Raw genomic sequence first — 17,608 nt, 5'->3', positions numbered from 1 at the left:
TTTTACACATACACATGTAATTATGTATGTCTTTCTGCATGAAGTATTTAATGCCCTGGGTAGCATCTGAAAACTTCCACATCTTTTAATTTGGGTAGTTGCCATACATTGCTAACTGCTTACATGTCAGCTATTCTCTACCATTCATTTATGAGTGGAGGTATCCACCTTTAATTTACGTGTGGAGGCATTCACCTTTTATTCATGTGTGAAGATAATCCACCTTTCGTTCATGTAAGAAGGTATATATCTTTCATTCATGGGTTTAGATATCCATCTTTCATTGTGTGGATATATCCACATTTCACTTGTGTGTGGAGGTATCCACATTCCATTCATTTGATCCATGTGTGAAGGTTACCAGAAACTTGATGGGAACAAGTCAGCATGGCACAGAGTCTGAGAACATAGTAGGTAGTTTACACAATGAAACTTGTATCAGAATGACTTTAAACAAACAAATGAACAATGACTTTAAACCTTTTTGAACAAACTTTTGATGAATTTATATATGTATGTTTGGTAAACATTTTAGGATGGTATACAAGAAGCCGAGGTGAGAGTGGACCACTTTCAGGAAGCTACATTCAGGGAGATGTACTTTAATGACTCAAATCTACAGAAAGAGAAGACTGTAGGAACAGGGAAGGAAAGGACTGCAGGAATAGATAAATTGACAAATAACGTTGAATGTTTAGATGTTGATGACACTTGACCAGCTTCTGTTTTGATGTTTAAAATTTTGCTATTTCTGTGATTTTTTTTCACGTCGGTTTTAAAAAGATAAAAGCAAAAATAAAAACTTTTAAAACAAATATTTTTCAAATAGTGCTCAACCCAGGTTTCGTTGGTTCGAGCCCCAGTGGGGTAACAACCACGCCTTCTCATATGACACCAGAACTGGTTTTTCCAGGAAGCAGACTCGAGAATGGTTCAAATAAGCTTGAAGATTTCATCACTATCAAGCTAAAATAAATTAGTATAAACTAAATAGTGCTGTGAATAGCTAGAAAGCTGATCTATCAGCAGTGATAAAGAAAAAAGTACATTAAGTAATAGGGTCCACAGTGGTGAGAAGAAATATATGTTTGATAGATAGTTCCCTATTTTTGCAACATTTATCACCCTTGAAAAGCCTAGCAGCCATTCTGGGGGCAAAATTCTAGATGTCCATATTATTTTGGTTGTTCTACCCAGGTGTCCGCTCGTGATGAAATAATGCACGGAGGGGCACCTGGGATCTTCCTTCACCATCAAAGCTGGAAAGTTGCTATTTAACCTATAACTGTGTCGGTGCGACATTAAACCCAACAAAACAAAAAAAACATGTACAGACTAGAAGATGTTTTGTAGAAAAGTACGTCTCCCCAAAAGCATAGTAGTAATAGGCAAGAAGTCAGTAGGGGACAGGAGCGAAAAAGTAAAAAAAAAAGGGATCATCTTCTCAACATGTCCAGTCATCCCATTAAGTTTCAATGTTGTGGGTCTCAAGTTATGGATAGGATATGGTTTTCCATGTTCTGGCCCCTTTGACCTTAACATAAGAAAGAAACAATCAATATGGGTCATCTACTCTGCATGTCCAATCATCCTATGAAGTTTCAACATTCTGGGTAAAATGGTTCTCAAGTTATTGATGAGAAAAACTTTTCCATGATCAGGCCTCTGTGACCTTGACCTTTGATTGAGTGACCCCAAAAATGATAGGGGTCATCTACTCCATAATGCCCATCACCCAATGAAATTGGAAGGTTCTAGGTCAGATGGTTCTCCTGTTAATGATGGGAAATGAAGTGTGATGGATGGATGGACAGGGCAGAAGCAATGTGTCTCCCCTAGTAACTAGATATGGAGCAACAGTATAAGAAAAGAAATTGTGTGTAAAGGTCATATAGCAGTAGTAAGGTCAAAAATATGCTTTGTGGTGTAGTCGAAAAAAAACCTGATAAATAGTCCTGATCGTTGTATTTTCAGAGTATTTGTGCTTGAACTGGAGGCCAAATGGGCATTATTTTGCGTATTGAATGTATTTTACATTTGACAAGACACGTTTCATGCTTATATTCACATGTTTTCAAGTTGTTTAATCGAAAGCAAAAGTAGGGTGTTTTTTTACTAAGGACCGCTCTCTAAGATGCGGCAATATGAGAGTACCTGACCAGTTGACTTGCAATTCACTGCATACTATTCAACAACCCTTTTTCTTTTCATTTTCATGAAACAAATGTATGTATGTTTTGTGGAAAATAGATCTCTGATGGAGTGAAAATCTAGAAACTATTTCAACATGGACTTGAAGTGACTGCATTTTATATGAAACAAAGAATTTTTTTTGGTATATAACCAAAAGCATCTGCAAGAATATGTATACGTTGTTTAATTGAGCCTATATCTGTTGGGGACATGATAACTATTGAGGCTGTGGAAAGTCTCGTGTTAACTATGTACATTGTAGACAGATTAGTGAGAGCAATTTACTATAAAACAACAAGTTTGTTGAGTGGCATGCCTCAGGGATGTTTGAATGACAATCTGGTAGGTCAAGTGGGAACAAATATTACTGTTGATTATAATTTTTGAGTTTATTGTATATGTGAACAAGTATAAACAGTACCAGCAAAGTAACAAAGCATGTGAAACAAAACAAAAACTCTAATACTGTATAAAATACTGTAACAACCAGCTCAAAGCTGATAGCATGTCAGCTGTTAACAAAATGAAATAAAAAGATATGGAAAAATACACTTATTCAAATTTTTAAACTTGGTAATATTTTTTTAAGAAACTCAAGATGAATATTATACTTTGGATAACTTCAGTGGTATTTGGTATTTTAAACCATATCAATACTCTATACAGTGGTTTAACTGCTCTGTGCAACAGGAGTGCTTTCTGGACTGATATACAGTACCGGTAACCATCCGTCTTTGCCTTAAGTGTGCACTCACTTATAAGATGTACCCTGGACTTTTACTGAATCAAAAATGTTTTGCAATGACCTAGTTTAAGGTGCAATGTTTTCACATCGATTATAATTATAAGAAAGAAAATGTAGATTGTTTTTTTTTTTTATCTCAAATGTACATCTTGTCAGAAATTAATGATAACTGAAACCAAGGACTGTCCAAAAATTTGAATGAAGAGTTTTGTCCAGAGATATTTAAAAAAACAAGAAGCAAGTTTAGATTAAAAATATCATGCAAAATAAAGATAACAGTTGGCAAAAAGTCATTTTATATACAGATGAATTAAAATCCATATGATTAATACTGTTTCATTGTCAGAACAATGCATAGTTTTTTTTCTACCCCAAACACTGTAATATTTCTTATAAGAATACCAAATTTTGAACCTGGAAAATATTGATAACACAGGTAGCGTAATAAACATTATGGCAGTGAAAATGATATTCATAAAACATTTGCTTTTGCCTTATTTCTTAGATAGATTTGTCTAGAGCAGTAATTTAATAGCAGTAGGTGTGAGTCTGTGTACATTTAGACAGTCCTCCATTGGATCAAATACTTCATGGTTTTGTAAACTTTCTTGTTTGATAGTCCTCTGGCATTTATTTTCTAGAATAGATAATAGATCGTACATTTATGTACAAACAACATTTCAAAGTTGTGTGAAGTAGAACCTTCTAAAACAGAATAATCATGCAGTAATTCTGCTGTGATCCAAAGAAACAGAATTTAAAGTTTTGGCACATCTCTAGGTTCAATCCTCCAGCTGGTTGGAAACTCCTTGCGTCTTCGTTCACGCTCGGCATCAATCGCTTCGTGGTAATATCCATAATATTCTCCACGTCCCTCTCTCTGTATGGGCACCCAGGCATCACTCTTGGGCCAGGGGTTTTGGAAAACGTCCTTCGGGGGCATAGAAGGTAGCTGTCGTGTGTACCCTCCGAGACGTAAGGCAGGAGTGCCACTCTGTTTCAAACCAATGTTTTTGTGGTAGTAGCCTGGAATAAATGTAACACCATACATAGATTTTTGACAATATAAACTCCTGTGGGAATGGAAATTTCTGGACTTTAACCATTAGCACTTTTCTTTTGAGCTCTGAGGCTTTTGAGTTCAGCAGATTTTTTCACAACTAAGGACATCTGTATTTGTAGCTAATTAAATCTAGATTTTAAACTAGTCGTATTTTGTAAATAGATGGTCATAATTGGTATCGATAAATTAATTTTATTCATTGAGTAATTACTAATTTTCAGATTCAGTTTGCACAATTACATATTTTTTGTAGAAAATAAATGTGGTTGATTGGTGCTCTTCAAAAGTTTTCAGCCAAGATTTTGTCAATATTAAGGCAGAAAAAGAGAATCTAGGTTCTTTATTAAATGTTCAGAAAGAATAAGTGTACTTTACAATGTCGGGGGTAAATTCCAATAACTTCTCAGGGATCAATTGTCACTTTACTTTCCTGGTGTCGGTAACCTTTCCAGGGTATAAATATTCATGTGCACTCTTATCTTTTTCTAGACATTTTTTAGACAGTTTCCAGATGATAACATGAGAATGCTTGGGCCTAGGATCATAAATTTTGGTACATAGGTGTAACATTATAAATCACCAGGCGGTCTCTCTTGAGTTACAAGTCTCGCCTCTGACAGGGCTCAAACGTTAGACCTCCCGATTGCGTGGCAGGTGCCTTATCCATTAGGCCACCGCAGCTCGGTTATAAGTTCGAATATTTTATTAATATAGTATAAAATTTTATTGAATCAGACTTTTATTACCTCCCTTCATGGTGCCATGTGCAAGATTGATAAAAAAGCTGTTCAAACCATGTGATAATCTATATTTTCAATTTGGACAGCTGCTTTTTAGCTCACCTGTCACATAGTGACAAGGTGAGCTTTTGTGATCACGCAGCGTCCGTCGTCCGTGCATAAACTTTTCCTTGTGACATCTCTAGAGGTCACATTTTTTGTGGGATCTTTATGAAAGTTGGTCAGAATGTTCATCTTGATGATATCTAGGTCAAGTTTGAAACTGGGTCACGTGCCATCAAAAACTAGGTCAGTAGGTCTAAAAATAGAAAAACCTTGTGACCTCTCTAGAGGCCATATATTTCACAAGATCTTCATGAAAATTGGTCAGAATGTTCACCTTGATGATTTCTAGGTCAAATTCGAAACTGGGTCACGTGCCGTCAAAAACTAGGTCAGTAGGTCTAAAAATAGAAAAACCTTGTGACCTCTCTAGAGGCCATATATTTCAAAAGATCTTCATGAAAATTGGTCAGAACGTTCAACTTGATGATATCTAGGTCAAGTTCGAAACTGGGTCATGTGCCATCAAAAACTAGGTCAGTAGGTCAAATAATAGAAAAACGTTGTGACCTCTCTAAAGGCCATATTTTTCATGGGATCTGTATGAAAGTTGGTCTGAATGTTCATCTTGATGATATCTAGGTCAAGTTCGAAACTGGGTCACGTGCCTTCAAAAACTAGGTCAGTAGGTCTAAAAATAGAAAAACCTTGTGACCTCTCTAGAGGCCATATATTTCATGAGATCTTCATGAAAATTGGTCAGAATGTTCACCTTGATGATATCTAGGTCAAATTCGAAAGTGGGTCACGTGCCTTCAAAAACTAGGTCAGTAGGTCAAATAATAGAAAAACCTTGTGACCTCTCTAGAGGCTATATTTTTCATGGGAACTGTATGAAAGTTGGTCTGAATGTTCATCTTGATGATATCTAGGTCAAGTTCGAAAGTTGGTCACGTGCCATCAAAAACTAGGTCAGTAGGTCAAATAATAGAAAAACCTTGTGACCTCTCTAAAGGCCATATATTTTATGGGATCTGTATGAAAGTTGGTCTGAATGTTGATCTTGATGATATCTAGGTCAAGTTCTAAACAGGGTCATGTGCGGTCAAAAACTAGGTCAGTAGGTCTAAAAATAGAAAAACCTTGTGACATCTCTAGAGGCCATATTTGTGAATGGATCTTCATGAAAATTGGTCAGAATGTTCATCTTTATGATATCTAGGTCAGGTTCGAAAGTGGGTCACGTGCCTTCAAAAAGTAGGTCAGTAGGTCAAATAATGAAAAAATGTTGTGACCTCTCTAGAGGCCATATTTTTCATGGGATCTGTATGAAAGTTGGTCTGAATGTTCATCAGCTGGGTCATGTGGGCAGAGGTGAGCGATTTAGGAACATCATGGTCCTCTTGTTTTCTGTTATAATATGAAATTAAAAGCATTGTGAAACTTTAAAAGGACCATCTACACTTTGTAAATGTATATATTTGTATTTTTAGCCCACCATCATCAGATGGTGGCCTGTTCAGATCATTCTGCATCTGTGGTCCGTCCGTTAACAATTTCTCGTTATCGCATTTCCTCAGAAACTACTGGGGGGATTTTGACCAAACTTTGTCAGAAAGATGCATTGGTACCCTAGTTCTGTCCTCCTGAAAATCAGACTGGTTCAACAATTTTTGAGTGAGTTATGGCCTTTTGTTTATTTTGATTTCTAATATAATTTCATATCCAGTGGCCCTCCAGGTAGTTAATTGGTTTTTTATGGCCTTACCTGTAGAAGGGTCATAAAGTCTGCAGACACTAATGTGATAATGATTCAAGTTGTTCATTATTTTCCTATTACACCTCAGCAGTGAATGGACTACCCTAGCAGATTGATGATTAATTTGTTTAGTACTCAAATTTCTGGGTTTAATTATTAGTTATAATATAGGTAATTATATGTGCATTCTTTGTATCATAATAAAAAAAAAAAATTGCATATAACTCATTAATGGTGTCATCTCTCTTGTTTAGGGTATGGGTTTAATTATTAGTTATAATTATTAGTTACCTACTTTTAGGATTTTGAGCTAGTCTTGAAATTTGGAACATTTAAAAATGACTCAATGGTGGGCGCCAAGATCACTCTGTGATCTCTTGTTATTTCATACAACTTGAACAGTATATAATTGTATTTTTATTTCATATTATAACTCGCACGGAGTATTAATTCCACATTTACTGACAAAAATACACTAACACTTAAAAAGGGTTATAATTGCAAGTTTGAAAAAATATTATTAACTCCGTTTGCATTAATTTTCTTGGATAGATTAAAAGTAGATGAGATTCCTGGGCTATGTGAAGTTTTTAATGTTACATTTGGTTCAGAATTTTGAAATGACCCCATATTTATTAAATGGAAATGTGAAACTAGGAATTATATAGAAATCAAAAGAAATACACAGGTTTTTGTATATTAAATGTTAAAGGGAGGTAATTACATTTTTTAGCCCGACTAGCAGATTCATGGATATGATGATCCTACTCTGTCGTCCTTTCCGCATTAACACCGAAAAAAATCATTTCATATCTTAAATAGCTTTGAAACTTTTTTTTTCTAAGTCAATTACCAACCTCACTGGGCCAAGTCCCAAAACTGACATGTATTTTGGACAAATTATGCCCCCTTTTTGTAGTAGGGTAGAGTATAAGGGTGCACTTGTACTTCTTTGCTATTGAGCTAGCTTTTATAGCGTCGTGGTAGAGTGTCCGCCTTGGGTGTGAGAGGTCTTGGGTTCGATTTCCAGTCAGGTCTGAAGTATTTTCAGCCTGTTACATTTGGCGCCCAACGTAAATAACTCACGAGTATATATGAATGGATACCTTGGAATATCCCACAGAGGTTCAAACTCCTGGAATTCGAGGACGAATTCTAAAATGGAGGGGGTGTATGTAGTAGGGTAGAGTATAAGGGTGCACTTATACTTCGGCTTGCTATTGAGCTAGCTTTTATAGCGACGTGGTAGTGTCCGCCTTAGGTGTGAGAGGTCTTGGGTTCGATTCCCGGTCAGGCCTGAAGTATTTTCAGCCTGTTACATTTTGGACTCGGAAAATTCTGGTAAAAGTTTTGTGTGCAAGTTACTATCTGCAAAACAAATGCAGATATTAAATTGAAACTTCACATGTGCCTTTGGGGTTATAAAACTAGCTGAAGTCCCAGACTGCATTTTGGTCAAATTATGTCCTCTTTTTGACCTTAAACGTTCTGGTTAAAGTTTTGCATGCCACTATCTCCAAAACAAATGCAGATACTGGATTGAAACTCTATAGATATTTTAACATTTAGGGTACTATTTTCCTGCTTCAGGGACAATAATTCGAATAGTCGAGCATTGGCTGTCTTATGGACAGCTCTTGTTTCTAAAAAAGTTTACTAGACATGCATTCCTCTTTCAGTTTAAATGACCATAAATCCCAAACAGATTATACGAAAAAGTGTAAAATGTTACTTAAATAAGTTATCACCTTTAACTCGCAATTAACACTTTAGCTTACCAGAGGGCGTATCTCTCTGTCTCATGAATTCAACAAACTGATCCTCAGACTGCATGTCGATAGCATCTCTTCTGGCCTCCCGGGGTAACGATCTGTTTTCATGAGAAATAAAAAAATATATTTTCATTATCTCATTATACTCATTCTCGCATACCAGAAGTCTACCAAGAGTTCCCTGGGATTGTGACGACCTCTGCTAGATGTCGGTCGTTCTTTGAAAAGAGAATGATAATTTTTATCACTGGAAACCAGGTTGGACTACAATTTATGACTTTTGCTTACCATACAATTACACCAGATCGCTGACCTTGGAAGGGGCATAATAGACGCATGGCCATTAAAATCTCGTAAAAATGACACAAAAAGTGGGAGCAGTGTCTTGTAGAATTAGCATATAATTTCCATCTGCTTCCTACTATAGTGAGAAATTTGGTCTAATGGGAATAAAGTCTTAGACGACTACCATTTTAAAAAAGTTTTTTTCGCGTGACAACATTCCTTTAGGTGTAATATCTTTGCAGCGTGTCCTATGTTCCGTCACCGTAAATAAACTATAATAGTTCATATTTAGTCGGGACAGACGCAATTAGACCGTGTTTCTTACAGTCTGCTTCAGTTTTGACGATTTGTAGAGAGCAATTTTGTCTGTGTCGTATGTAAACAAGTGGGAACGTCTTTATGAACTTTTAGGACATGGAAATTAAAGTGCTTTTGTTGACGGTGATGCTGTTTTCTCACGAAATTCATTTATGCTAACAGTTCATTACATGCTAAAAGACCGTTACACGTTACGTCTCGCCAAAATTTAATTCTGGGGAAAGAGTTTATTTTTGGTTCGGTCGTCTGTCAGTCGAAAGATCTTGTCCATTCTGCATATATTCACTCCTTTGAATGATTGTGATAAAGAGATGTGCCAAACGCAACAGGTTCAGTCATACGGATTCAATGTTGAGGTAGTGCAGTGAGATCAAAGGTGAAATGGGAATATTTCTTGTCCGCTATGTATATTTTGCCCCTGTATGTTTACCAATGATTAACTTGGCAAAAATGTTTGCAATTTATCAGACGACATGCAGATCACACTGTCACGTGGCCGGGATAAAGGCAAACTTTACGGACAGTGAGATCAAAGAACAGGTGTGCACGTTTCCATGTCTGTCCCTTTAAATACAGAATATTCAAATAACTTACACGTTTGCCTTAATGATATAGGGAATGCAACTTTCAACCATTTCTGTTCTGGGCTAAACACCGTGTTACGAAAGCTGTCGGGTAAACATAATTCTCCCGCCTATTTAACTGAAAAGGTGTTTTCAAATGTGATTAATCTCTACTTTTTTGGGTTTTTTTTAGCCTTACCCACTCAGCTTATCGTGCTAGTAAAAATTACGACGCTGTCCTAATAAGGGGCGCCACGAAATCGGACACCGTTACCTAGTCTAGGAAGACGAATCCTTCAAGTTAATATAAAAGCACTTTAATAAAGACTTGCTCTTGAACATTCAACTTTTACTTTTAAAAAGAAATTCAGATACAATTAAAAATATCATATTTGAATATATATGCACCTGTAGTCACTGTATTTTATCCAGCGCCCTCTCTCTGACGGTACATAGTATCCAGACCCTTCATATACTAGAGATTTTCCATCCCCTGACAGATAATTGTTGGACGGGGTCGAGTAGTGAGGTTGCGGTAGTGGGGCTGCCATCCTGTAAGTTTATAAGAAAACAATAATCTTGGAAGGTTCATAAAACGATTTTCAGAGGACTGTTTACTGTAGGTAAGGGACAAATTGTGTAACATTTCAAGTCTGTTCGTAGAGTCTCACTTGTTGTTCCGCTCCGCATATTAACTTTGAACCGTGATAAATCGAGTCTTTGATTATTTGATAAATACAAATGTATATAAAGTTATAACTGCAAGGTACATGTACATACCGTGCGTCAAACTAAAGTACACAGTGTCTTGGACACCACACTAACGCCGTCCATTTATTCGTAAGATAATGTTGCTCAGGATAAGATGGGTTTTCTCCATTCATATTAAGTATCCTTTGTTTTATACTGAAATCTATTTGAAATATGCAATAATTAATGACAACTTACCTGTGTGTTTACCTTTAATTAAATATCTTTTACCTGTACACCGGTTGCATATGTTGTTTACTTCCGTTGTTAAGAGTTTCACGGTGCCGAAGTAATTTTCTATCTGTTGTTTTGTTCCTAGGGGTTATCTGGCTAGTAGATGGAATTTGCTCAATAAAATATAAAGGTAAAAGCAAATTTTGTATCTCGATTTTTCTGTCGGTTTAATTAAAGTTACATTTAATGTTAGTTTAGTACCTGTTTTATCCAGTACTTTAGATTATCCGATTTGTACATAAAATCTGATTTCAAATTTTCACCATAATATGGTTACAACATATATAAATAATAAAATACGTTAGTGAATTTGTAAGCATGAAAGTATGGGGTTTTTTTGTTACGTGTTGTAAATTTGCATACACATGTAAGCCATGTAGATTCATTCATTTGACGGATGTAAACATTAAGCATTGATCAGTGCCGTTTTTAATCAATAGTTAAGTATTGATTTGTGAATTCATTTAAAGCTTATTACAAATACTTAAACACGGTGCAATATTGGATACGTTTGCAATATAATAGAAATACATTTCATAAATCGACAATGCATGTTAAATATTTTGTTTTTCCATTGTCCGCTTGTCTGCAGTCCCGTCTACAAGATGTATATGTTTCAACGCCGACTGCTACTTGTATACATGTATAAGAAACATTCTGTTAAAAAATCGTGGGTTTTGACCTAATATATTTAGGCTTTCTAACCGCACACTTGACCGTTGAAGTTTGCGTTCACGCGAAAATTATTATTGTGCATTATGTCTTCATACAGGAACTTATACATGAGTGTCTTTTCATACTGGGTTTATTTAACATTTATTAAACAAGTTGAATAAGTATAATAACTTCAGTGCGGAAAAGAACAAATGTAAGATTCTTTTTATCGCATGTTTACTTTCTGCGGAAAAATCAAAATTTCTTCTTTCTGAACCTTTTATAGAAAAAAGGTATAAAAATGAAGAGGTTTTTTTTTTCTCAAAAGACGGTCTTTCATAGTCGAAGTCAGTACTTCATATCATTGAAACGACGTCAAATCTAAAATATTTATTTTCTCCCTATTCTTTCCATTGAAAATTAGGATTTTTATTTTGTATGAACTGCTGCAAAATCTTTCCCTTAAATACCCCTCCCACAGCATTGTGTATGAACTGCAGCAAAAGGAAAGAAGAAGAATTTGAGAAATTTCGCTCCCGTGTCAAATGTTATAAATAGTTTTATCGTTAACCGTATTGAAAAGGTGCAGAGCAGAAAATTACCTGATTCTACGTGTTAAAAAAATCTAAGATTTCACCCGAAATTATTTGCAAAGTTATAAGGCCAGCATTATTTAAAAAAAAGAAAAAGAAAAACGTTGTGAATTACTGGTCAGTGAACTATCAAATTACGGGAATATTTAGCAGACGCTACATCTGACGTTTCTTGCGATGTGACGTCATTTCCGTTCATATAATACTAAGATGAACTAGACGACGGTCCATAGCTGCAGTGGTGTGGGGCGGCACCTCTTTTTAGAGAGACAGCCCTGATGGAAACTTGATGATGGTACAATGCAAATACCCCTTTGTCGCGGCGGGCGATGTTTTTATAGACATAATTATGTAAAAATACGAGCCACAAATAGAAAGGTTGACAGTTTTCAGGAACAGGTACATACAAATAAAACTACAGACGCATATAAATAAGAAGTTCTTATGTCTTTATTTGTAACATACCGAATTATGTCCTTCATGGATTAATATTGTATTTTTATGTCTCTTTCATAATATCAGAAAAATAGGTTTTTCTTGACGCTCATTAGAGAACATGGGCTAGAATGCACATTAAAGGTACGCATTATCTCCTAGAATATTTTTTTTTAATTTTAAAGACAGGATGTTCTTGTTACAGTCACCAAAGTAAATTTTTATATAAAGCTGGTCAATAAAGAATAGAAACAAACGGGATTGTGGGGCAGTTGTCCATAAGAATAAAGACTGATTGAAAGTGCGTACGGGTAGAGTGCACGTGTCCCGAGAATGCGTAAATTTCTAATTAAGGATCCGAAATGCTTTTCTTTATTCAGTAACCAGTTAAGTTATTGTAATGACACTCGGTAGTTCGACAATTCTTTGCGTATTCTCAGTATGTGATTTTGGCACTCTCCGGTTGTTATTGAAAATGGCCGAATGATTCCGAATTAGCATGTGAATAGTTAAAAAATTGCCGATTACTACCTAAATTAATAACGTTTGCGTTAGTTAGAAAACTTATCTTTTTGCTAATATCATTTTAAAAATTCGACAAAATCGGATATTGCTGTGATATCTACAACCTCTACCAGTTAAACATTTCAACATAATTATAATATATATTAGGCCTAAAAAAAAACAATTCTTTGTTTCCGGTAATATGCTCAAAAAAATTAGGGTAGGTAGGTTGGAAAAACTTTTTTTTTTTGGATTTTTTTTTATTAAGGGAGACTTTTCGGAAATTATTTTTGTGTCAAAAAATGAATACAAATAGGGGGGTTATGCCTCTAGAGCAGCAGTAAGTTGATTTATAACATCACTGTCCATGGTAGATAAAAAGCATAAAAAGTGCAGTTTTGCAACTTTTTGTCAAAAAGTTGAAAAAAATGTTCTCCAAGGCCATAAAAACATTTAGGGTCGGGCCAAAAATTTAGGGTAGGTCGGGATACCGGAAACAAACAATTTTTTTACGCCTTATTAGTAATAATAATTTATTACTTTCACTAAACGGGTATATGTGATCAATTATCGAACCAACTGTAAGATATAACTGGATGAAGAATTCGTTTTCCTACATTTTCAATCCTGTTTTTCAATATTTCGTTCTTGTGTTACTTCTATAATTCTGCGTGTTTTTGTGACTTTTTAAAATTGCGCTGGGGTCGTAATACATGTATAAATAAAATGATTACAGCACATTGTTCTAAACAATTCTGAAATTTCATGAATGTAGAAGGGATAGGATATGGTTGCTAACTGTAATATGAAGGACATTGCAAAAAATATCAAAGACCCGGTGTTAGAATTTTCGTGAGGATTAGAGGATTCACATATAATACATATACTTTTTATGTTGTACTTAAATGTTGAACTGTGAATAACTTTTATTGTCTACTTTTGTTTATAAGATGAACAAAGGTCTAGAGTACAGCACAAGCCAGGGGTCCATTCTGGCTGACCGGGGTCCACGAAATATGGTACCAGTCCACAACTACCCTTCCGGTGTTGGAAAAAGTCACGTGTGGAGAGGAGCCGCTTACTACGTTCCCAGTGAAAACAGGTTTGTTCATTTACATACTGTAGTACATGAAAATCCCTCTGCCATCGGCTTGCCTGTATGAACTGGTATTAAATGAACAAACATTTTTATATACCGCTAGCATTCACTAAGGGTAAGTTCCCACGCACACTAAAATTAAGATATATTATATAGCTATACAAGCAGCACAGTTGTGAGTAATTTTGCTTTCCACGTAAAGTGTTACTATATTAGATAACGCCAAAAGCAGATCTGTACCTATCCAAAAGGATTATATTGCTAAATGCCATTTTATTGGGTACTGGTAGGAAAAATCTTGAGCCAAAGTATGACACTTCATTTTTCACTTTACTAAGCATTTCAACACTTCGAAATACACATACATATATAATACCGTGATGTCTTTTCGTACAGAAACCTTATTTCTTTAAATGCCAACGTAATGGTTCCTTTTACCGTGACGATGTTCCTGTTTACAGATGGATACAGCAGGACCAGTATAGGTCACTACCCCGGGAGGCGAGGAGAGACGCTATATACTTCGAATCTGAGGATGACTGGGTGGCTTGGAAAATAAAGAACGATAAACCCAGAGGCCCTTCGGGTAATTCGGTTATGTTACTTTGCAACACACGATGCAACATATAAATTTATGTTTGTATGGAACAAAATAGTTCTAGTCTTATACGGTGAAATATAACAGTAATAAGTAGATGATAGATGTGCTTTAACAGCATACATTGGCAACGTATACATTGTACATTATACACAGTCAAATCTATGTGAAATAATGGGGGCAAGGGACAGTAAATTTGAAAACTCCACAACTCTGCGCTGATACCAGTGCGAAAAAAATCATAAAAAATCCAATTTCGTACGCAGGAATCCTTAGTTCTATAAACATCATAAATAACCAGTTGAATATATATGCCTGTAAAGTACATATGTCTATTTTATTTAAAAAACGTACCCGGGCCAAATGCGAAACTGGCCCCTGCCACTTAAACAACCAGCAGCTGCTTAAAAGGTAGTGGTAATGGCAAAATGTTATTTATCCGGATAACGTAGAATAAAGCCAGATATCGGTATACGGACATGAAAATCGTATTAAGTTATTTCAATTCGTGAGTAAATTAATCAAGATGGTAACATTACTATCCTTTTAAAAATGAAATATGATAATAGAACGTTTGAAAGGTTAAAATGATTAGGAAATAATGTATCAAAATCAGCGTGTCTGTAATCGTGGACATCTATCTCAAAAACAAGAACGCGAACCTATTTATTTCTACATGTTATTTACGACTTTTTGAAGTTTAATAAAATTTACATTGTAGAAGAATTTCTATTCGCGAAAATGTTAAGAAAATTGTGATTTTCCAAAAGACAACAATTATGAAAACTTTAGGAAGTTCAAATGTTTTTATCAGAACGTGCGGGACTACATTAAGACAAATTGAAATTGGAACAAAATCTCGGTTTGAGAAGTTAGCTGACAGGTTGTTTAAGGCAAGTGGCCGCAAATGCAGGTTTAGTTGTAAATGCTTGTCTTGAATCTTTTACAGCAAATGACTTACTTTCGCAAGTCATATTAGGTCAGTGCAGGTTTGCAGAAGGGTTTCATTTTGTTTACAGTGTTCCTCAATACAAATAGATTTTTCTGTTTTAGTAGGCCTATTATAGAAGTTTTTTTTACTGTTTTTTACTGTATATGAATTAATTCACGCTTGAATATGACAAGATGTTAAATTACCATACTATTGGAGCCAGACTTGGGACGGACAAAACACGAATCCTGAAAGCGGGCAGTGTGCAAGCGCAGGTCACATCATCTCGGTGTCAAAGTCTTAGTTTATGAAGGACCTGTGTTTCTATGTTCTTTTAGTGGTTAAGGCAATAGTTAAGAACTCGTAGAATAACCGCATTTTCTCTTTTAACTATTTTCTTGCAATCGCGAGGTAAATTTAAGCAGGTTCCGTGACCGGATCAAGATTGGCATACCCAAGGCTAAAAATGTAGCAAATGGTGCCTACGATACGGTGTGTGACAATATGACAGACATCACGGCATTAATGTCGCGCGTAGTGTCGCATTGTCTTGCGCCATGTCGCATTATCATGCGTCGTGGCGTGTCATATTTTCGTGTGTCGTATCATATGTCAAGCGTTGACCCAAAAAGGTTTACAATACACGAATGCGACAGGACGCACGATAATGTCTCTACAGAAATGTCGCGATATTTTGTCGTATTGTCGCATAATATTTCATATTGTCGCGTGTCATGTTACATTTTGTGCGGCTGACACAGCGTGACACGCGACAATGTGACACGACACTTAACACACAACTGGAAAAGCGGCAATACGACACGGTTACTTTAGAAATAATTTTATAGCAAAAGAGTGTTTAACACTATTAATGCACGATGGGTGGTTATACGTCGGGCGTAATAATTTCACGAGGGCGCAACCCGAGTGAAATTATTTATACGACGTATTGCCGCCCGAGTGTATAAATAGTGTTAAACACTCTTTTGCTATAAATTATTTCGATTCTAATATGCCCTTAATCTAAAACAGTGGATAAAATATAGTAGCGCTCTTTCTTGGTCGCAACAAAAACATTGACGTCACCGCACGTTAACGTGACGTCATTCTAGCGTATATATACCTTAACAGAGACAAGCATATTAGAATTAACATTAATATAGCGCGTCGTGTCGTATAGTCTTGTATCTCGTCGCGTCGTATTGTCGCGCATCATGTCATGCGTCGTTTCGTGCGGTGCGTCGACCTAAAACACGACAAATGCCACATGACATGAGCTAAACAGGATTCCTCGAGTTTCACTGTAGAATATACAACACATGAATAGTTCTAATTTGTATAATTTCAGGAATAACAATGTCCGGATACCCACGTGATTTTACCGGTGTACCAGTACCAACACTACTTCCGTCTCAAGTTTGTGCTATAAATAGACGTTGGTCTGGTGCTGGCTACTTTGCTCCCTCTTCCAACCGCTGGTTCCACGATACCGACAGTCCAGGAATACCGAAGGAATCTTTGCATTTCTATAACGAAGAAGACTGGATAAAATTCAAGTACATGTGCGAGAACCCTGCAATTCGAAAGTAACGGAGTGCATTTTTTTAAAATACTGTAATAGCTAGATGCTTGTACGTTTTTTGTTTGATATAAACTGTCACCGTGTACTCGTAAATTTTTTCGTGTTTTACAGACTTTGTTTCAAATATTTGACATATTGTCAATACTAAAGACAACTCGTAATATACTGACAAAAGGACTCTTGAAAATCTGTCGTTTCTGCATATGGTAATATTTTTCCGGGATGTAATACACATTCCTTAGTTTTATCATACATAGTGTTTTACACGTTAACTTGCAAAGGGTTCTGTTTATTTCTCAATATGTGTATACCTGATAGTATTATGAAAAACGTCTTCACGATTTAGCATTAATGTATCTTTTTATTTTAATGATTGCAGCAGTATTATTCATGTATAGTTCATTCCGGGAACATCGTTCAACAAAAATCGTGTGTGTACGTGTATGTTCTTAGTGTTCATTTAAGCTTCAGTGCACTGACCGCGTACTTACGGTTTAAAAATCTGAAAGCTATCATATACTGTCACCAGATGTATTCTTGTTAAGTTACTTGATTGTTATCTTTAATTTATCTTTTGAGTATTTCATTTCTGGTCATATCTCTCACATTTTTTCCTGTATAAATATAACCTACAATAATTAAATGGGTGCGTGCTGGTTTCAAATAATTTAATAGTAAATATATAACATTATTTTCTTGTTGTGAAACACGTTTTACTGTTACCAATAAAATTGCTTCTTAAAATATA

General features: G+C 35.7%; 3 protein-coding genes across 5 annotated transcripts in view; 2 read left to right on the top strand and 1 right to left on the bottom strand.

The window, feature by feature from the left end:
- LOC128554774 (tRNA (guanine(10)-N2)-methyltransferase homolog) overlaps positions 1 to 2,755 on the top strand; it is a 26,057-nt gene extending 23,302 nt beyond the window's left edge. The window contains exon 13 of the mRNA XM_053536081.1: positions 536 to 2,755. Within this exon, the coding sequence (XP_053392056.1) occupies positions 536 to 715 (180 nt within the window). The 3' untranslated portion in view covers positions 716 to 2,755. The remainder of the gene's footprint in view (positions 1 to 535) is intronic.
- On the bottom strand, positions 2,568 to 10,572 carry LOC128554776 (uncharacterized). Its single transcript, XM_053536085.1, has 4 exons — positions 10,462 to 10,572; positions 9,889 to 10,032; positions 8,321 to 8,412; positions 2,568 to 3,964 (listed from the first exon to the last, which is right to left on the bottom strand). The coding sequence occupies exons 1-4, from the start codon at positions 10,476 to 10,478 to the stop codon at positions 3,696 to 3,698; spliced, it is 522 nt and encodes a 173-aa protein (XP_053392060.1). The 5' UTR covers positions 10,479 to 10,572; the 3' UTR covers positions 2,568 to 3,695.
- LOC128554775 (uncharacterized) lies at positions 10,478 to 17,608 on the top strand. 3 transcript variants are annotated; one of them, XM_053536083.1, is made up of 4 exons: positions 10,478 to 10,594; positions 13,601 to 13,752; positions 14,211 to 14,335; positions 16,627 to 17,608. In XM_053536083.1, the coding sequence occupies exons 2-4, from the start codon at positions 13,601 to 13,603 to the stop codon at positions 16,866 to 16,868; spliced, it is 519 nt and encodes a 172-aa protein (XP_053392058.1). In that variant the 5' UTR covers positions 10,478 to 10,594; the 3' UTR covers positions 16,869 to 17,608. The 3 variants fall into 3 exon arrangements, with proteins under 3 accessions (XP_053392058.1, XP_053392059.1, XP_053392057.1); XM_053536084.1 differs by having other exon boundaries at positions 10,526 to 10,594; positions 13,598 to 13,752; XM_053536082.1 differs by lacking the exon at positions 10,478 to 10,594 and adding an exon at positions 11,909 to 12,110.

This window comes from Mercenaria mercenaria, unplaced genomic scaffold (assembly GCF_021730395.1).
Source record: "Mercenaria mercenaria strain notata unplaced genomic scaffold, MADL_Memer_1 contig_735, whole genome shotgun sequence".
NCBI classification, from domain to species: Eukaryota; Metazoa; Mollusca; class Bivalvia; order Venerida; family Veneridae; genus Mercenaria; species Mercenaria mercenaria.
The sequence above is the reverse complement of the archived record's forward strand: the minus strand, read 5'-3'. Positions and strand labels throughout refer to the sequence as shown.

Coding starts and splice junctions, on each gene's coding strand:
- LOC128554776 (XM_053536085.1), bottom strand. Junction 8,413..9,888: donor ATAAAATACAGTGACTACAG/GTGCATATATAT, acceptor TCATGAAAACAG/ATCGTTACCCCGGGAGGCCA. Junction 3,965..8,320: donor ACAGAGAGATACGCCCTCTG/GTAAGCTAAAGT, acceptor CATTTATTCCAG/GCTACTACCACAAAAACATT.
- LOC128554775 (XM_053536082.1), top strand. CDS start 12,012: ATGCAAATACCCCTTTGTCGCGGCGGGCGATGTTTTTATAGACATAAT. Junction 13,753..14,210: donor TACGTTCCCAGTGAAAACAG/GTTTGTTCATTT, acceptor TCCTGTTTACAG/ATGGATACAGCAGGACCAGT. Junction 14,336..16,626: donor TAAACCCAGAGGCCCTTCGG/GTAATTCGGTTA, acceptor GTATAATTTCAG/GAATAACAATGTCCGGATAC.